This window comes from Physeter macrocephalus, chromosome 1, assembly GCF_002837175.3.
Source record: "Physeter macrocephalus isolate SW-GA chromosome 1, ASM283717v5, whole genome shotgun sequence".
Classification (NCBI taxonomy): Eukaryota; Metazoa; Chordata; class Mammalia; order Artiodactyla; family Physeteridae; genus Physeter; species Physeter macrocephalus.
The window spans coordinates 32,149,483-32,171,406 of NC_041214.2; the positions used below are offsets into that span (position 1 = coordinate 32,149,483).

Genomic DNA, 21,924 nt, shown 5'->3' on the forward strand with positions numbered 1-21,924 from the left:
AAAAAAAAAAAAAAAAGAGAAGGCTAGAATTGATGGTCAAGGACCCTAGGGATGAGCATTATGTTACAAATATAACAGCTGATGGAGCTTTGTCTCTTGGATGCTTGGATGTCAAAGTGCCTTTCGGATGCCTGGTTTTAAAGAGGGCAGAATTGTTGCATGTTTATCTGCTGACAGAATGATCAAAGGGAAAAAACTGATGACTGCAGGGGAGAAAAGGGTCAATCACTGGAGGAGTGTCCCTGGGTTGATGGGAGAGGAGGGGATCTAGAGCACAAGTATAGAGGATGGCCTTAGAAAGGTGCCCGGACTGTAGATGCACAGCAACAGAAAGGAAGGGAAAGTATATAGGTACTGATATGGCTAGGTGGGTGGCTACAGGTCTCCTCATATTGCTTCAGTTTTCTCAGTAAAATAGGAACCAAAGTAATTCGCTGAGGGCAAGGATGGAAGAGGAGATGTTAGAGGACAGAGAAGAAACTACGAGAGTCATTTGCAGAGCGGGAAAGTGAGGGAGTAGGGAAACGTAGTAGGATTGCCAGAGTGCTAAAGGCGCACTGTATGTTGGCAGTCATAAATTTAACGCAAGACCACTCAGTATGGTTGTGTGATATTCTCCAGCCAAGGTCAGCTGCACAAATAAAAGCCCAGAGTAGACAGAGAACACATTTAACATGAGTTGGAGTTTTCCCAGATGAGTACCACAAAATGAAGGCAAGGCATGGAAACAGAGTATATTCAGAGAGTGATTTTAATGATGAACTATGACAGTGGTTCTCAAACAAGATCATGTATCAGAATCACTTAAAGGGCTTGTTAAAGCACAGGTTGCTGGGCCTCACCCTCAGAGCTTTAATTTAGTAGGCCTGGGCCGGGGCCTGAGAATATGCATTTCTATTCAGCTCTCAGGTGATGCTAATGCTGTTAGTAGGGAACCATACTTTTAAAGCCACTGACATAAACACAGGACCAGAGAATGAGGAGCTAAAGAAGGGCAGAGGACAAGCTCACTGGAGGAGAGATCAAAGAACTGAGAAGCCCATGTACTGAATGCCTCATCTACTGAAAACTCACAAGAATGTTAGCAAGTAGTATTGGAAAGTGTCATACAGCCAGGAGTTAAAATCTTCAAGAAATAAGGGAAGGGACCTGGGGGTGGTAGATGACTAAAATCAAGGAGGGGTAGTGGGTGGCAAGTCTGATGACATTAGCTCAAAGTTGGGGGAGGGTAGTTTCAGAGCGGTGGGAAAAAGAATAGTCTGGAAGCTGCAATGAAACGTAAGAACATTTACTGCTCCCTCTAGATCCAGTGAGACGGGGGTAGAGTGGGAAAGAAAAGTGCCATCATTTCACATGGCTATAGTACTCTTAGAGAGAAATGGGTTTCAGTTAGAACAAGAAGGTAAAGGGAATGTTTAGAAAAGAGTTTGATGACCTAGGACATTTTGCCAGTGGATGACCAAGAGGGCATGGTGAAAGGATTTCAGGGCTGGACTCAGAAAAGGGGATGTACAAGAGTAGGGTGAGGAGGAGAGTGATGATCTGGATTCCTAGACTTCCGTGGTGACTAATGTAAACAGGGATGAAGGGCATATCAGATTAGTCCTGATGGTCTTAAGGCAGAAATGGTGAGGGGAACCGAGGACTGCTTACCAGGAGCAATCTGAGCTCTGGGAGCTCCTTTTCACTCCTGTTCTGGAGGCTGTAGGGGGGGCTATACTTAGCAGAAGTACCTGGATATCTGGGTCTCGCATTTTACTTCTAGAGGAACATGCATAATTGGGAGCAGATTTATCCCCCCATTTTTTTGTGTACAGACATATTAATAACAAAAAGGGATCACATTGGTACATCTGTTTTGCAATTTATATTTTTCTCTATTTATCTTGACCATTTTTCTACATTAGTACATACATATCTACCATATTCTTTTGAATACAGGTGGGGACATATCTGAGACAAGTGATGTTGATTAATTAGAATGGATGGAGATGCAAAAGGACCTGATCTCAGAAGACATTAAAGGTGGAGGGGAAACACTGGTTGAACTCATTCTGCAAATTTATATTTGCCCCTGGCCAGATCCCTTTTTACTTTTATTAATCTACATGGTGGTTAATGAAGTAGAAGGGAGAATGGTTTCCTATTTGAGTGTTTTGATTTCTAGTCAAACATTCCCAGCACTGAACACAAGAAACCGTCAGCACCTGTAAATCTGAGGGAGAAGAAACATTTTCCCTCAATGACATGGCTGGTTCATCTTAATGAAGGAATGGATACAAACCTAGAAAGTAAAAAGAGAAATGCTCCAGAAGAAACTTTTAATAAGGTTCCAGAAGTGTGCTTTGCTACAATTTTATTTATTTACATAATTATTCTGCATTTAAATATATATATGAAATTATACAATATAATATCTAAACTTTGAAAAAACCCATAATGTTAGATCATTAACCTAGGAAGGCCCATTATTGCCCTGGAATGGTATCTCAGACACATATTCCTGATCAGGGTCAGAAAAAATGAAGTAAGTTCTAGTAATAAGTGTAAATCCTTCCCACCTTAAAAGATTTCTGACCCTCTTGGGCATCCAAAAACAAACAAACAAAAACAAACAATTGTACTGAAATTAAGCGTCCAGAAAAGTTCTTTTCCAACCTAAATCCATGGGGATGAAGATGGGACTTCTGAGAATGGGGAAAAGGAATTTTCAGGATTTAAACGAACAGCTTGTATATGGAGGTACTACAATAGGGCTTGAGGGTGCAATGGTGAATAAGGGGGCACCCTCTCCTCAAAATGCCTACAGTCTATAATCAAGAAATTTCCATCCTGCGATAAGGTAAAATGATCTACACTTTTAATGGGGTTCTCCCCTCTTGCCAGGGAAGGTGATGGGATTTTCCCCAGAACACCATAGGTTTTTAGGTGTTAAAAGCTAGAGGAATAAAGCGGCCAGAGGTCTGGGTGAGATATTTGAGTCTTGCTGAGGTACCACCCTCAAGTCCGAGAAGGGAACCTTATGTCAGGTCCTTTTGCATGCACCCTTGAGAAGCCAAGGGCCGGGAAAGAGATGGCCTTCAGGCAAGAGGGCAGAGTTTCCATTTGAGAAGGGGGCAAAGCAGACAAGCAAAAATCCCTTCATTTGATTATTCATTCACTTTTTTGTTTATTCATTCAATAAATACTTATTTAATGCTACCATTTGCGAAATAAAGGCCAATAGAGGATAGTGGCCCAGGCAAAGAAACTTGAGAGGAATTCATAAATCTCTCTGCATGTGCTTATTTTAATATTTCATTTTTAACAGGGGTATGTTTGGGAGCTGGAGATTACAATTTTGGAGCCTGAAGTGGTAAAAGAGAAGATAAGGTACGAATTAGGTTGTGAGATAGAATGTCTGCTTAAAGTCTGACTTAAAAACTGCAGAAAAATGATAGGAAATGGGTTCCACCCATTTAACCCTTTACTTTATTAGTGTGAATTCTACTAACTTGGAATTTGAAATAATATAAGCACAGCAGCCTGATATTTCCCTTTATACGCTCTTGGAAGGAGAGTTCTGTTAAGCCCATTTCATTTGCCCTTGATCATCAAGATTAGACTACCAGAGAGCCTGGGTTTGAGAGAAACAATGGATTTATGATCTATCCATCTAGCCTCCCTTACTGGATTCCCCTAGGACCAAAGGCTCATATTTGTAAGATAGATGGAGAAGATTAAGGTACATTTTGATGTCTTGGAACAGTATGGAAATGGTCTAAGCCAATGTGAGAAATAAACCTCTACCCTTAGTATCATTAACACTGTAATAACACCAACATTTATGACCTTAAGTAAATTAATTGGATAAGAGCAGGGTATCCATATCCAAATGCTATTTCCTCCAGAGAAACTTCCTTGAATTCCACAAGCTGGGATCTCTCTCTCCATCCTCTGAACTCTGTAGCACTTCACTTATCTCTCTCATGGAATCCATTCTTTCTACTTTGCATCACAGTAAATAGCTCATCTCTCCTACTAGACTGTGAGCTCCACAAAGCTTATGATGTCTGATTTATCTTTATCCCCAACTGTGTGCTGTACACAGTACATGCTTAAGCTATTTAGAAACTATCTTTTTAAAAGCATTTTAAAGCATTTTAGCAACCTCCGTTTTGCATACCAATAATGTATTAACTATGTTGAAATAAACTTCTAGGCTCAAGATGGAGCTGCTCTTGCCATGTCACCAAACCAAAACTTGGATAACTTATGTGTCCCTGTAAATGGTCCACTTGACCAAAAATGTTGTATATTCAGTCAGCTAATCCTCAAATGCCAAGCCAACTGTGGGCCTTCTCACCCCAAACAAGGTTGACTGTGGGGCCCCAGCCAATCAGATATCTGCCTCTTCCTTTTTCTTTATTCTTTATCCTATAAAAGCTTCTTGCCTTCCACTCCATTTTGCCATTCTCCAAAAGGAGATTCTACTTCATGAAGTGTTAAATAAAGTCTGTTTGATCACCTAAATTGTCTTCTTTAATCATTTTTTAACAACTATGAATGATCTTTACCACATTATTAAGACAGATCCAGCTAAAGTTCACACCTGGCAATACTCTGACAATAGTTTTACTCTTTAATCTTGAAATTAATAGTTTTTTTTAAAAAATTAAATATTAAAATTTTAATTTGTACTTTCTAGTAATTCAGACAGGTTTCCCCCTCAATTAGTGAAATTTGTAAGGTTTCACTAGACTTAAATATTATAGTATAGCTTTAAAAAAAATCTTCCTCTTTCATTGAAGAATTCTTCCCCCTGCCCTCCACTCTTTCCACTGAGACAAGCAGTGATGGAAATTTTCCGCTGGCTTTGTTTTTACTAAAATTAAGTAAAAGTAAGTAATTTTCAGGGGAGGCTAGGGTTTATTATTTTAACCTGTGAATAACAGCCAACAGGTTATTGCCCCATAAGGCTAAAAACAGACCAGAAACGACTGTAATACCATCTGCTGGAGGTAATAAAACATGGAATTAAAATATCATTTATTATGTGAACTTCCAAAGCAGTACAATTTTTCTCAGTGTTTAAAATTTTTTTTTTTTTTTTTTTTTTTCGGTACGCGGGCCTCTCACTGTTGTGGCCTCTCCCGTTGTGGAGCACAGGCTCCGGACGCGCAGGCTCAGCGGCCATGGCTCACGGGCCCAGCTGCTCTGCGGCATGTGGGATCCTCCCGGACCGGGACACGAACCCGCGTACCCTGCATCGGCAGGCGGACTCTCAACCACTGCACCACCAGGGAAGCCCTAAAAATTTTTTTAAGGTCCCATGTCAAAACATGTCCTCAGTAATTCACCCATTTGTTATTATGAAACCTCTGCCACACCTCCTTTCTCTCCTCTACAAGCTGTTCTTTTTATTTTTAAATTGAAGTATAGTTGATTTACAATATTATATTAGTTTCAGGTGTACAACATAGTGATTTGGTATTTTTATAGATTATACTCCATTTAGTTATTATAAAATATTGCCTACATTCCCGATGCTGTACAATATATCCTTGTAGCTTCTTTATTTTCTCCTTAGTAGTTTGTACCTCTTAACCCCCTTCCCGTATCTTGCTCTATCTCCCACCCCTCAACCCACTGGTAACCACTAGTTTGTTCTCTATATCTGTGAGTCTGTTTCTGTTTTGTTACATTCATTCATTTGCTTTAATTTTTTAGATTCTACATATAAGTGAAAACATACTGTTCTCTTTTGTTTAACTAATTTCAGACCTATCTGAATAACATCTCAGCTATTCTAGGACCTACAGGATTGTTTCCTGTCACTTAGAGTCTTTGTGAAAAAAGTATGTACACAAGCAAACACTCATTTGTTGACCAATGATATAGATAACTTGACACAGTGAGAGAGTTCATGAGCAAAGAAAGGAAAAAAGAACAGGCAATAAGACAGGGGATGAAAAGGAATCTGTTTTTCCACATAGCACAGGGAGATCAGCTCGGTGCTTTGTGACCACCTACAGGGGTGGGATAGGGAGGGTGGGAGGGAGATGCAAGAGGGAGGAAATATGTGGATATATGTGTATGTATAGCTGATTCATTTTGTTATACAGCAGAAACTAACACACCATTGTAAAGCAATTATACTCCAATAAAGATGTTAAAAATAAAAGGAATCTATCTTAAGTGGAAAAGTCAGAGACAGGTAGTGACTGGAGAGGAAAGGGGAGAAAGCTGTGTAGATCAGAACCCATGATGAAGGATTCTGAAACTCTGGGCTTACTTACTTTTCTGTTTCTACTGGTACACTGTTTTACTGCCATCCACCATTGGTACGTTTTGCTATTGATATTTAATGATGTTTCCAAGATTTCCAATGTCTTTAACAAAATATCACACTGAACCTTATCAAAAGTCTGTTTTGCTGATCTACTATGAAATAATATCTAGACTAAGAATTAGCAAACTTTTTCTGTATATGGCCAGATTGTAAATATATTAGGCTTTAAAGTCTCTGTTGTAACTACTCAACTTAGTAGGCAGAGCACAAGAGCAGTCATAGACCATATGTAAGTGAAGGACTGTAGCTGTGTTCCAATAAAACTATTTACAAACAGGTGGCAGGTCCCATTTGGCCCATGGGCCACAGGTTGCTGACCCCTGATTTAGACCAATATCCTCTTTATCAATCTCTCAACATCCTCCTAGTATTTTCTATTTGACTCCCTCTCCCAATATAGGTTTGAATTGTATTTCTGGACAACAAATACTGTTCCTTGTGAGAAATTATTTTGAAATACATATGTATTAAAATATTAATTATATATAATATTGTCAAGTCAATCTTTCTTCTCAGGGATAATCATCAATGTCATATAAAAGCAATTCCTACATGCCCTTTACGTAAGTCTTTTACTTGAAATGTTTTGAACAACTGGAAAATTTTTGACTGTCCAAAATGTTGAAAAAAATAAAAGCCTTAATTTAAAATTTATTATTCTTTAAAAAATTATGATTCTTAAAAAACTGTACTTGTGGGATTCCTCTGCTTTAAAGTTTTCTTTAGCTCCCCACTCCCCTAGAACTCTTTTCTTTAAAATTGAAGTATAGTTGCTGTACAATATTATATAAGTTACAGGTATATGATATAGTGATTCACAATTTTTAAAGGTTATGCTCCATTTATAGTTGTTATAAAATATTGGCTATATTCCCCGTGTTGCACAATATATCCTTGTAGCTTATTTTATACCTAGTAGTTTATACCTCTTACTCCCCCAACCCTATATTGCCCCTCCCCGCTTCCCTCTCCCCACTGGCAACCACTAGTTTGTTCTCTATATCTGTGAGTATGCTTCTTTTTTGTAGAACAAACTCTTTAGCATAGCATACAAGGAAGGTCATTCGTAAGCTGGCCCCAACCTACCTCTCTGATTTTATTTTCTGCTACTTTCTGTTCATTTTTTTTATACAAGAATAAAAACATGACCAACAATACTGTATAAAAACTTGCAGGATGGGACTTCCCTGGTGGCACAGTGGTTAAGAATCCACCTGCCAATGCAGGGGACACAGGTTCGAACCCGGTCCAGGAAGATCCCACATGCCATGGAGCAACTAATCCTGTGCGCCACAACTACTGAGCCCGCGCTCCACAACAAGAGAAGCCAGCGCAATGAGAAGCCCGCACACTGCAATGAAGAGTAGCCCCCGTTCACTGCAACTAGAGAAAGCCCGCATGCAGCAAATGAAGACCCAATGCAGCCAAAAATAAATATAAATAAATAAATAAATTTTTAAAAACGTTTTTAAAAAAAAACTTGCAGGAGATAAATATTGATACTTCAGGAAGTGGTTACTTCTGGAAAGAGGAGAGAATACTGGGGAGGGAAGCCCTAGCGATTTCAACTATCTCTGAGATGACCTTTTTTTAAATGATGATGATAATATTAATGAAAATATTAAGTAAGACAAAGATCTGAAACAAAGCTATGGCAAAACATTAAGATTTGACAAAGCTAAGTGGTGAGTAATAAGAATGTTTTTTCTATCATTCACAATACTTTTCTATTTGTTTAAAATAGGGGTTGAAAAACTACAGTCTGTGGGCCAAATCTGGCCCACTGCCCATTTTTTAAGACTTGGAGCTAAGAATGGTTTTACATTATTAAAAGCTTGTTTAAACAAACAAACAACAAAGAAGACTATGTGACAGAGAACTTGTGACCTGCAAAGCCTAAGATATTTACTATTTGGCCCTTTATAGGAAATGTTTGCCATCTCCTGATTTAAAATATTTAATAAGAAGAAAGATAAAAAAAATGAAAAGGTAGGAGGCAAGGAAGAATGCTTTTGTTTTCTTGCATTAAATACCTTCCTGAATTAAACATTTTATATTACCTGTTTCTTTAAATTAGCTTTTCATGAATTACTTTTTCAACTTTAAGAAGAAATCTCAACATCTCAACAAAGAAATAAAAATTGTAATGGTGATGGATGGTAATGAGACTTACTGCGGTGATTATTTCACAGTGTATACAAATATCAAGTCGTTATGTTGTACACCTGAAACTAATATAATGTATGTCAATTATACCTCAATTAAAAGAAATTATGTACCTCTGGGGGGAAAAAAAGAAGAAATCTCATCAAATTTTATTCTATGATATTGGAACTTATTTAAAAGACCTATGGGAGAGTCTTTTAATATGATTTTGACTTCAGTCCATACTTGTCAAAAAACTGGGGAGCTCATTAGAGGCCAGTGTGTCATTTTTAGGTAGCTGTACGTAGATTGGAGACCCACTTATGAGCTGTCAGCCAGGGACACAGGAGAGGTGCTGCACAGGACCTATTCTTGGCTTCAAGTTCACATTTTCTGCTTTCTGTAGCCCACCTCTCCTAGAAGAATTTTGTCTCCTTTTTTCACAGAAGATAATGGGGCAAGAGGGTTAAATAAAATTCAAAACACTATATTACAGTAAGAGTTTCTGGCTAGAGTGGTTGTGAGACATTGGAATATGTCATCAGAGAAAGTAGACTTTTTTTTTTTTTGCGGTACGTGGGCCTCTCACTGTTGTGGCCTCTCCCGTTGCGGAGCACAGGCTCCGGACGCACAGGCTCAGAGGCCATGGCTCACGGGCCTAGTCACTCCGCGGCATGTGGGATCTTCCCGGACCGGGGCACGAACCCGTGTCCCCTGCATCAGCAGGCGGACTCTCAACCACTGCGCCACCAGGGAAGCCCTAGACTTTTTGTTTTTTTTAATGGGGAAATAGTGAGATAATACATCTAAATATCTTGGCATGGCTCAGATCACAAAAACCGTTAGATCTTCTGTTATTACCATTTTGAGGTTGCTATGTAGGCATTTTCTTTTCTTTATAAAATATCAAGCACATCAGTATTGCCTGTGTACATGAAAGGATTTTTTCTTATTTTTATAATTAATTTCCATAGTTCCTCCCCCCAGCATTGACCCACATTAATTAAAGATATTACCATCTGTGAATCAATGGATGAGGAGGCTCACACAGAGATTTCACAGAAATGCTCAGTGAACACTTGAGGATCCTTAGACCTAAATTATTTAATAACCTTAAGTAGGTATTGTTTTAAACCTTAGTGTCACTAGTAACTAAAAATGTGCACAGGAGAACAACAGCCACAAAACAAATACGAGGTAAAATTTATTCATCTGATCACAATATGCATTTTTTCCTGTTCCAAAGAAAACATTAATGCTAAAATAATAAGTAACTTGTTTTTTAACTTGGCCATATTTATGCCATCTCTAATATCCATTTGTTTTTTAAATTTACTACATTAAAGAAATACAACATGGCATAAAATAATATGACAAAATACTTACGATCCATCACCAGATTATGAAATAGAACATTACTAATTTTACTGAGGCCCTGGGCACCCTTCCTCAGTTCCATCTCTCTTCCTTCCTCTAGGGATTAATCATTGTTCTGAATACTGTATTTGATGTATTCATGTATTTATTCATACTTTTTGGACAAATGTAAATATCTCTAAATAATTCATATCATTATTTACAACTTGCTTTGTTGATTTGGCTTCATGTCTGAATTCATACATGTTGGCATGTATGGTATATTCATATGGTAGAGACAGTGCTCACCAAATATTCTATGTGCTCCCCTATGATTCTTAGACTTCAGGTTGGAATCACTGGATTGTGAGCAGATGGGAAGTGAGTCATGTGTGGGACAAGGCAGTTAAAAGCTCCATCTCTTTCTTCGCCTTCCTCAGTGAACTCACAGGCCACATATTCCAAATGGGGCAATGGGGCAGCTGCAGGAACATGGAGCATCCATCAGCCTGGGTCCCTGAGTGAGGTGGAGCAGAGCCTCTTACCAACTGCGTTGGACATGTAAAATGAACAAAAATAATCCTGTTGTGCTAAGACACACACACACATACCTACAAATGGGCAGATAACTCCCTTTCTGGGATTATTCAAGAACAATGCTATCAGTAGCAGGGTAGATTCAAAGCCTTTTGAAAATACTTCTACCCTATGACTGTAGATGGATATTTATTCCCACTTGCATGATGAAGGAAATCTCACATCCTCTAGTCCTTACCTTCTTTGAAGACCTACTGCACTAACAAAACTTTCAGAGACATGCTTACATGTTCACATACTGTTTCTGGTATGTTAGCTTTGTTTCTCCAACTAGATTTTAAGTTCTACACTGGCTTGCACTATACACAGCATTCAGTAATAAGTGGCCTACTGGTTGACTGAGGGTGAGAACTAATATTAAATGCCTACTTTGTGTAAGGCACCTTGCTTGTGCTTCACATAAGTTATCTTGATCGTTATTGTTTCCATTATATAGATGAGAATATTAAGGCTAAGTAACTTTCCTTTGGTCACAGAGCTAGGAAGATGATAAAGGATGTGGGGAAGGCAACTAACACTAGTCTGATTGACTCTAAAGACTTTGCTTTTTGGCTTTCTCCACTGAACTTAGTGAGACCGTGCCTAGTACAGGGCAGGAGCTTTAGTAGAACATAAAATGAGTAATAAAAAAAGTTTTTGTTTATAAATTTTGAAAACATTAGAACATTTCTTTGGAGACATCTCAGAACTGAAGATTGTCGGGTCTTACCTTGATCACCTCTGGGGTCTGCTGAATCAAAACCACTGAGGTAGTGTCATTGGCTTTATCACCAACAGGACTTCTACAGACTGATAAACTGGTCTGCGAGGAAGTTGTCAAGGTTTCTTGTAGAATTTGCATCATCTCTTTTTCTTGTGATAGGTTCCCTCTGCCTGATTTGCATTCAACTAGTTCTTGAGCAAAGTCTTCAATGCTTTCTAGAATTCGCAGTAAGAGGGCTCGATCCTCTTCCTCTATTTTGTGTCCGTTGGTTTCAATAATCCTTGTTAGGCAGGAAGGTGAGACTTTTTCCATGGGTGAAGAGACTTTAGATTTAGGCTCAAGATCTACAGGGAGGTGACCAGTCAACTGACTATGACTATTTAGAGAGACAGAGCTTTTACCTTTGGCAAGTGGCTCTCTTAGAGAGGTCTCCATTTTCTGTGAGAAAGATTCCAAATCCATTAACAATTTATCTATCTCTTCCTGACTGTTAGGATTCATAAAATCTCTGTGGTTTCCCTCTTCAACTTTAGGAACTTTTGATTTAAGATCTTCCTCAGGTAGATTAACAACTGGTTTCTCAAATATCTTACCAATTTCATTTTGCATTGAGGCAGGGCATTTTTTAAGATGAGAACCATGATCTGATAATTCTGCTCTATCTTCATTTACCCTTAACAACTCCTGACTGGGTCCATTTTCTGTCCTCTGTCCTTTATCTAATGCTTTCTTTCCATCTGACTCTTCCTCAATATAAAGGGTTTCCATTAGATTACCAGAAGAAACATTTCCTAAAGCATTCATGGTTAATGACTGTGATTGAAGCTGGACATTTTTTAGAGGTCTGGGATCACTTATCTCTAAATTACACAAGGAATTTGTAGAGTTGTTTGGAATGGATTTTACAGTGTCTGTTTTCCTAGAACTGTGCTTGTCATCTTGCAATTCTATAGTTTGAAAGGGTCCAGAGTCAGGGGCTGAGAGCTGGACAACATCCTCATACTTAGGGGGCTGTTCAGTGCCAAATACTGGGGAGAAGGGAGTCAGCTGTAAACTAGGCATATTACTGACCAGTTCTGTTAAATCTATAGCCTCATTATTCCCAGACTGCATGAATTCAAATGGTAGCTTTTTCAGATAGGATGCTAACCTGGTCATTACATTCATATAGACAGTTTCAGAGCTAGAAATTGCATCATTACCATTTCCTTCATTGATGCTACTCCCTGACTTTTTCTTTATACATTGTTTTATGATGTCTGTGCATTTTTTCAAATCCTCAGAGCATTTTAGCAGGATGTCTAAGCACATCTTTATGTCTGTTCCAGAAGAAAAATTATCTATTTTATGTTTTTCCAAAATCTGAGTAACCAGGTCTTCTTCAGAGAAGTTGTGAAGAAGCAATGAAGTCAGGTTTGTATCGAGTGAGTTTCTATGGGATAAAGATTTTTCCTCAACTGAGGAACTCCGGAGTAAACCAAAGGATGGGGAGTTCCCATCATGGTTATAATGGCCACAGAGCAAGTCAAAATCAACTGACCTCCTGTTAAATGAGTCAGACTTAACTTTCCTTCCCTTTCTGTAAGCTGCGTGGTTAGAGTTTTTGAGTTTTTCAAGGGAAAATTCTTTTATTTTCCCACTGGCAAAACTGATTGCTTCTCCTGCAATGTCCTTTAAGTTACAGGTGTTCTGAAATGTAGATCCTTTCCTGACCCTGGGTATGCCTGTGAGGGCCTGATGAGGATAGTCACCTTCAGCTGAGGAAAACCCATTTTCATGGGGTAGAAACAGAGAGTCCAGATCTGCATCTCTGAACTGAGACACAGGGATGTGTAAGAGGTCTGCACAAACACTATGATGGACCACAATGCAGTCAACTCCATGTGCGAAGGTGTGGCAGGTTCCAGTGCAATAATGTACAGCTTGCTCAAAACGCCGGTCTATCACCACACTGTTGTAGTGGTTCACAGTACTAACCACAAGTCTGTAAGTTGCTGCCATAATATCAAATCCACTTAGTGGTGGGGCGTGGAATTTTCTAGAACTTGTTTCAAGTAAATTCTCCTAAATGACACTCAGCTGAAAATGTATTTGATGACAATGTTCAGTGGTTTCTTGCAAATATAATGACCTTTCCCACAAAGGGAAATCATCAAAATTTGAGGTTTGGTAACTGTCAGGATACAGTAGCCGTTGCACATGTGTGCTCTTATTAACAAGTCTAATAATTTAATAATTGTGCCTTCTAGTTTAATTTAGTAATATCATGATACTATAGGATTATTTTTAGGAAAAAATTTTAAGAAGATTAAAGAATATTCTCTTTTAGTTCTTCAGCAGTTCTATGATGCAGACATTTATGGTCATAAATTTACTGTCATGAATCTCAGTTGGTAGTATAGAAGTATTGTGATAACCGAGTCCTCCAAAGGTGTAAATGATCCATTTTTCTGTGAATGACAGGAAAACCTATAATGAAAAAGAAAATAATTAAAAGGGAATATGATCTCTTAATACTGAGAGAAGCTTTTATTTCCTCTCCCTTTGCATCCCATATGCAGTTAATCACCTCATTCTTTGCCACATCATTGACGGCTTATCTTTGATTCATGCCTTTGCTTCATATACTCCTTACTAACCTAGAGTAGTAATACCTCAACTCTGCCTTGTTACAACTGCCTCTCAATTGGTATTTCTTATCTTACCCTCCTTGCTATCTTACATGACACTAACTAGCTTGGATTTAGAGAGCTTTCTCACCTCTCATAGTTCAAGAATTCACATTACTGATCTCTATCATGCATCATGGCAGGCCTAGCTCCTCTGACTCATTTTCAACACTTTTAACATCTATTCGTCACCTATAGCCTTATTTTCTGCTACTGACCTGCATCAACATTTTTCTTCCATCAACCTAGTTTTCTTTTCTTTTTTTTCCTTTTAATTTTTATTGGAGTATACTTGCTTTACAATGTTGTGTTAGTTTCTACTGTACAGCAAGGTGAATCAGTTAGATGTATATATATATATCCCCTCTTTTTTGGATTTCCTTCCCGTTTAGGTCACCACAGAGCACTGAGTAGAGTTCCCTGAGCTATATAGTAGGTTCTCATTAGTTATCTATTTTATACATAGTATCTAAAGTGTATATATGTCAATCCCAACCTCCCAATTCATCCCACTCCCCTCCTTTCCCCCTTGGTATCCATACATTGGTTCTCTATGTGTCTCTATTTCTGCTTTGCAAATAAGATCATTTATACCATTTTTCTAGATTCCACATATATACGTTAATAAACAATATTTGTTTTTCTCTTTCTGACTTACTTCACTCTGTATGACAGTCTCTAGGTCCATCCACGTCTCTACAAATAACCCAATTTTGTTCCTTTTTATGGCTGAGTAATATTCCATTATATACATGTACCACATCTTCTTTATCCATTCCTCTGCTGATGGACATTTAGGTTGCTTCCATGTCTTGGCTATTGTAAATAGTGCTGCAATAAACACTGGGGTGCGTGTATCTTTTCGAATTATAGTTTTCTCTGGATATGTGCCCAGGAGTGGGATTGTAGGATCAAACGGTAGCTCTATTTTTAGTTTTTTAAGGAATCTCCATACTGTTATCCATAGTGGCTGTACCAATTTACATTCCCACCAACCGTGCAAGTGGGTTCCCTTTTCTCCACACCCTCTCCAGCATTTACTGTTTGTAGATTTTTTGATGATGGCCATTCTGACTGGTGTGAGGTGACACCTCATTGCAGTTTTGATTTGCATTTCTCTAATAATTAGTGATGTTGAGTATTTCATCTGTTTGTTGGCCATCTGTATGTCTTCTTTGGTGAAATGTCTATTTAGGTCTTGCACCCATTTTGTGATTGGGTTGTGTTTTTTTGATATTGAGCTGTATGAGCTGTTTGTATACTTTGGAGATTAATCCTTTGTCAGTTGCTTCGTTTCCAAATATTTTCTCCCATTCTGAGGGTTGCTTTTCGTCTTGTTTATGGTTTCCTTTGTTGTGCAAAAGCTTTTAAGTTTAATTAGGTCCCATTTGTTTATTTTTGGTTTTATTTTTATTACTCTAGGAGGTGGGTCAAAAAAGATCTTGCTGCGATTTATGTCAAAGAGTGTTCTGCCTAAGTTTTTCTCTACGAGTTTTATAGTGTCCGGCCTTATGTTCAGGTCTTTGATCCATTTTGAGTTTATTAAAGATGGCCAACACAGTGCTTGTTCTTGATTGTACAACTTCCTCTATACTTGGAAATTATTACGCTACCATCATCTCTTTTCTTACTCTCTAAAAGAGAGAGAGAGAAAAACAACCTTTATTACTGCTCTTGATCTCATCCTCTCAGACCCTGCTACATGCAGACCTCTCTCTCTCGTCATCAATGGATAGAAGTTAACATTCTCTTACTTTAAAAAAAAAAAAAGCCTTTTAAACCATGCTGTAAGTTGCTGTCCAAAAAGGTTCAATCAGCTTCTGCCTAGTAGTTCTATCCATTATTGAAAGTGGGGCTATTGAAGTCTCCAAATATTATTGTTGAGTTTTCTATTGCTCCCTTAATTTGTTTTGCTTTCTGTATTTTGATACTCTGTTGTTAGATGCGTACATGTTTCTGTTATATCTGCCAGATGGAGGGACACAAACTATCATAAAATATGTATAACTTACTCACTTTGCTGTACAGCAGAGACTAACACAACATTGTAAATCAACTATACTCCAATAAAAAATTAATTAAAAAAAGAAAAAAAAGAATAAAAGAAAAAAATTTAAAAAACAAAACAGAAAGGTTCAATCAATGTTCCTACTTAATCAATAAATAATGAGTGCCTACTATGTGCCAGGCACTTGCTAAGTGCTAAGGATACAGCAGTGAATAAAGTCCCTGTCCCTACTGAACTGACAATCTACCTGGAAAAAGAAAAACAACACATAAGTAAACATAACTTAGATGGTGATATGTGCAATAGAGAAAAATGAAGTGGAGCAAGGGCTTAGAAAGGATGAGAGGGTACTGTGTTACAAAGGGCAGTCAGGGAAGACCTCACTGACATCTGAACAGAGATCTGAAAGAAGAGAGGGAGCAGGTTGAGGAGGTATTTTGGGCTAAAACATCTCAGGCAGAATAACCATAAGTAAAAAGGCTCCGAGGTGTGAGTATGCTTGACTTACTACAAGAATGACAAGGAGGCTAACATGACCAGAGTAGAGAAAGCAAGGGGGGCAGTGTGGGAGATGAGGTCAGAAAGGAAAGGTGGGAGACTAAACCATGCAGGGTCTGTAGACTATTATGATGAATTTGGCTTTACTCTGAGTGAGCTGGGATACAACTGATGTCTACTGAGCAGAGAAATGACATGATCAGACTTACATTTTTTTTTTAGTTAGTTAGTTATGTAACATCTTTATTGGAGTATAATTGCTTTACAACGTTGTGTTAGTTTCTGCTGTATAACAAAGGGAATCAGCTATATGTATACGTATATCCCCATATCCCCTCCCCTCTTGTATCTCCCTCTCTATCCCACCCCTCTAGGTGGTCACAAAGCCCTGAGCTGATCTCCCTGTGCTATGCAGCTGCTTCCCACTAGCTAATTATTTTACACTCGGTAGTGTATATGTTGATGCCACTCTCTCACTTAGTCCCAGCTTACCCTTCCCCATCCCCGTGTCCTCAAGTCCATTCTCTACATCTGTGTCTTTATTCCTGTCCTGCCCCTAGGTTCATCAGAACCATTTTTTTGTTTAGATTCCATATGTATGTATTAGCATACAGTATTTGTTTTTCTCTTTCTGACTTAACTTCACTCTGTATGACAGACTCTAGGTCCATCCACCTCACTATAAATAACTCAATTTTGTTTCTTTTTATAGCTGAGTAATATTCCATTGTATATATGTGCCACATCATCTTTACCCATTCATCTGTCGATGGACATTTAGGTTGCCTCCATGTCCTGGCTATTGTAAATAGTGCTGCAATGAACACCGTGGTACATGACTCTTTTTGAATTATGGTTTTCTCAGGGTATATGCCCAGTAGTGGGATTGCTGGCAGACTTACATTTTAAATTGGTAATTTTGGCTTCTGTGTTCAGAGGAGATTGCAGAGGAGCAAGATAAGAAGAAACAAGTCAGGGGCTATAGCAATAAATCAGGCAAGAAGGCTGGGGGCTTGAACCAGGAGAGGAACACTGGAGACATTTAAAGATTTTGGGGGTAGGAGTTTATTAACTTATTTATTTATTTTTGCTGTGTTGGGTCTTCGTTTCTGTGCAAGGGCTTTCTCTAGTTGTGGCAAGCAGGGGCCACTCTTCACCACAGTGCGCGGGCCTCTCACCATCGCGGCCTCTCCTGTTGCGGAGCACAGGCTCCAGACGCGCACGCTCAGCAGTTGTGGCTCACGGGCCCAGCTGCTCCGCGGCATGCGGGATCCTCCCAGACCAGGGCTCAAACCCGCGTCCCCTGCATTAGCAGACAGACTCTCAACAAACTGCGCCACCAGGGAAGCCCACTGGAGACATTTAAATGCTGTATATATTTCAAAGGTAGAGCTGATATGATTCGTTGAATGATAGAAAGTACAATACTACTGCACCAAGAAAGGTGCAGTAAGGCCACGATAGGAAGGAGATGATGACAGCAGAGAAGGAGAGCATGAGTTTAACTGTACCATCAATTGCATCTGCATTTTAATGATAAAAACCTTTACCCATTTAATAATGAGAAACAGAACTTCATTGTTTTCATTTTTATTTCTTCAATCCTAGAAAATTCTGTTTGTTTTCCTTATTTGTTATATTTCTTCTTTGGTAAATTTTCTATTCATATCCTTTGTTTATGTATTAGAGACAGTGAAATCAGATACAATTTATACAGTTAATTCAAGAAGAACCCTTTCTTTTGTTGAATTCTTATACTGTTTAGGGTATATTACCTGGCTCTTTAGATTCAATGATTATTACTCTGTTTTTATTTCTAATTATGATTCTTTTTTACACTTCAAATATTCTTTGATGGTCTTCCAGATGAGTTTCTGCATTGTCAAGTTTTAAGAAAAATCCTATAGGAATTTGATTATAATTGCAATAAACTTATGAATTATTTTGAAGGAACACTGACATCATTATAATATTCAGATTTTCCTTCCACCAATATATAAATCTTAATTCCAATATTCCTTTCTTTTTCTCTTTTTGTGGCTTTCTTCAGGTGAGTCACCCCTATTCTTTTTTCTCCTTCAGTGTCTCAACTTTGTTGCTATGTGAATGGATCTTGAGCTGTTGTTTCATTCTCTACTGCCTTGCCTTCAAATCCCAGATGGTGGCTCATATAAAACCATAAAGTTAAGTATCATGCAGGGTGGATGAAGCTCAAGTATAAAGTTCCATAGTAAAGTTCCACAATAAAGTGAGTACCCATTAATTTTTAAGTGAAAATACAAAGGTGCCAAAGAGGAATAAGTGTTATGGGACAAAAGACTAGAACATGGCAATCGAAGGAATTACCTTTTCAAAAGATGTACATCCAGAAGACAGGGAAGAAACAGCACCAAACACGAAAAACTAAGCACCTTTTCAGAAATCCAAGATTTTGAAAAAGGTTTTGGGTAAGGATAAAAGAGAAGGAAGATACAATGGATACTGTCAAGAAAGTATATTCGAATAACTGTATGAGAGCTTTTTTTTTTTTAATCTTTTTTTTTTTTGGCTGTGCCGTGCAGCATGCAGGATCTTAGTTCCCTGACCAGGGACCAAACCCATGCCCCCGGCAGTGGAAGCACAGAGTCCTAACCACTGGACTGCCAGGGAAGTCCCAGGACTATATCTTAATACAGGTGATAAAACTGGTCCAGAAGCAAAATGCAGAACTGTTAGAAAATTTAAATATCCAGATACCTATTAAAACCCATGTCAAATAAATTCCTAAATTGACATGAAACTTGAGAAAGTAAAGAGAAGTATTTCTCTAGGTTTGAAAATAAGCAAAACAACAAGTTGATAAAGTAACATGACAGAAAATACAAGAAAGTATTCATGTGATATTAGAATCTGAAATAGTCAATGAGGAGAGAACACTGGTCAGAGTCAGACGTATGCTTTTAGACCAGTGCTGTCTAATAAAATTTTCTGAATTGATGGAAACATTCCATATCTACACTGATATGGCTGCCATTAGCCACATGGGACTGCTGAGTACTTAAAACGCAGCTGGTGTAACTGAAGCACTGAATTGTAACTTTATTTTAAAAATTTTCATTTTGAAATTGTTGTAGACTCACATAGAAGTTACAAAAATAATATAGAGAGTTCCTGTGTACCCTTCCCCCAGTTTCCTTGAATGGTAACATCCTATATCACCACAGCACAGTGACCAAAACCAGGAAATTGACTATTAACAGAGCTTATTTGGATATCACCAGTTTTACATGAATCACTTCTTCCTTTTCTTTCCTTCTTCCCTTCCTTTTATAGTAAGCACAACCACAATCAGGATACAGAACTACCCCATCGTCCCTCAAAACCCCTCATACTACCCTTTTGTAGTCATACACTCAACAGACCACTGATCTGTTCTCCATCATTATGATTTTGTCATTTCAAGAATGTTTTGTGTGTGGCATCACACAGTGTGTAAGCTTTTGAGATTGGCTTCTCTCACTGAACACAATGACTTTGAGAGTCATTCACTTTACTGCATGTATCAACAGTTCATTCCTTTTTATTGCTGAGTTTATTGTATGGATATACCACAGCTTGTCTGCCCATTCACCTATTAAAGGATATTTATGTTGTCTGCAGTTTTGGTTATTACAAATAAAGCTGCTGTGAGTATTAATGTGCAGGTTTTTGTGTGAACCTGTTTTTCATTTCTCTATGGTAATTAACCACAGGTTATTTACAAGTCTGATTGTTGGGTTGAACGTTAAGTGTAGTTTTATAAGAAACTGCCAAACTGTTTACCAGAGTGGCTATACCATTTTACATTCCCACCAGTAATGTATGAGAGATATGGTTGATTCCACATCCTCTTCATCCTCTTCAATATTTGTGATTGTCAGTATTTTCTATTTTAGCCTTTCTAATAGTGTGTAGTGTTATCTCATTGGGGCTTTAACCTAACATCTACATGGCTAATGATGTTGAACATCTTTTCCTGTGCTTACTGACCAGCCCCGTATCTCCCTGGAGAAGCGCTGTTTAAATCTTTTGCCTATTCAAATTAATTTTGATTAATTTTAACTTAGAAAGCCACATATGGCTAGTGGCCATATTATTCAGTACAGTTCCAGATAATAGGAATGCAGCTTTCAGAAATTGAGACTTTAAAAGAAAATATGAAGAAAAAAAGAGAAGATATGGCAAAAATGAAGATAGGTTTTAAAAATAAAATTTGATGAACTTGTCATAAGTAATCTTACTGAGAAAGAGAAGTGGTGGGAAGAAGAGTTAAAGAACTAATTAAAAATTTAGGTCTTTAAGTTTGAGGGGAACATATAACAAAGCTAAATCCCAAGGGGTGATACCAATTTCAATGAGAAGTTTACAGTCTAAAATGATTTGAGTTTTTTTTTTTTTAAAGGCCAAAGAAATGAAGATTACTTCCCTGGTATTTGGTTCAGATCTGTGGGTGTCAAATTCTGCCTTTTTATTTAGACCACGATTCAACTGATGCCCAATTATCTGGCTGGAATCCTAGACATGGAATCCTATCCAACTATTCTCAATCAGAGATACAATCTAACTCAGAACCACGATGCTATCTTGTGTCACTAGTAAAAGCCAGTCTGCATGGGTTTGAATCCCACCCCTGCCGCTTACAGAAGTTGGTTAACTTTTGTCAGCCTGTCTCACCTGCAAAACAGAGATAATAATAGTACCCATCTCATGAGAATGAGGTTAATATGTCAAATGCTTAGAACAATGCCCAAGACACAGGAAATGCTCAATAACTGTTAGCTGTTACTGGTATAACTCACTCATCCAGCATTTTCTACTCTGAGCCAGGTGCTGGTGGGATGATACTGAATAATTCATGGTGATAGCCCTCAGCACACTCACTGTTTAATGAGAGCAACAAGGGAGGCAAGCACAACAGGGTATCAGGAGTACTAGGGTGGGGCTTCTGTTTTCCCCTGTTTTGCTCTCACAATCAATACATGTTCTTCTCAGAAAAGTTAGAAAATTACTTTTTAATTAATTACTCATATTACCATTCAGAAATAACCACTGTTAATATTTTTATGAATGAACATCGTGAAATTTTTCTTGTGAAAATATGTTTTACCAAAAAAAGTTATTTTCTTAGGATATACTGCAAGGAGGAGAATGCTGAGTCAAAAGGGGTGTGTGTGTATGCATATACTTTTTAATGGTTCTTAGATAAATAGATATATACATCCATTTTCTGCCCTCCAGAAAAATGGCAAATTTATACTTCCAGTGTCAGTGTAGGAGTGGGCCCATCTCCCCACGTTCTCCTTGAGTGATACCACTCTTTAAATCTTTGCCAATTTGGTAGGTGAATAAATGAAGTACATTGTTTTAATCTGAGCCTGAACATCTTTTTATTTACCTAGTAGGCATTTTGTGTTGTTCATTCACAAAGCCCTTCTTCATGCCCTTTGTCCACTTTGAAAGAGAGTATTTAAATCAGATCTAAGAGTCAGGGAAGGCTTCCCCAAATAAGGGATGTACATACCTAGTTTTGAGGGATTAATGAGAATTAGTTAGACAAAAAGGAAAGGAATAATACTCTAGGAAGAGGGAGACATACATG

The 21,924-nt window shown here is 38.1% G+C and overlaps 1 protein-coding gene across 1 annotated transcript in view; it reads right to left on the minus strand.

Annotated features, from left to right (window-relative positions):
• The window catches only part of PPP2R3A (protein phosphatase 2 regulatory subunit B''alpha), a 226,699-nt gene that overhangs the window by 147,520 nt on the left and 57,255 nt on the right, over window positions 1–21,924 (minus strand). Inside the window, exon 2 of the mRNA XM_024131901.3 lies at window positions 11,139–13,601. Within this exon, the coding sequence (XP_023987669.1) occupies window positions 11,139–13,133 (1,995 nt within the window). The 5' untranslated portion in view covers window positions 13,134–13,601. The remainder of the gene's footprint in view (window positions 1–11,138; window positions 13,602–21,924) is intronic.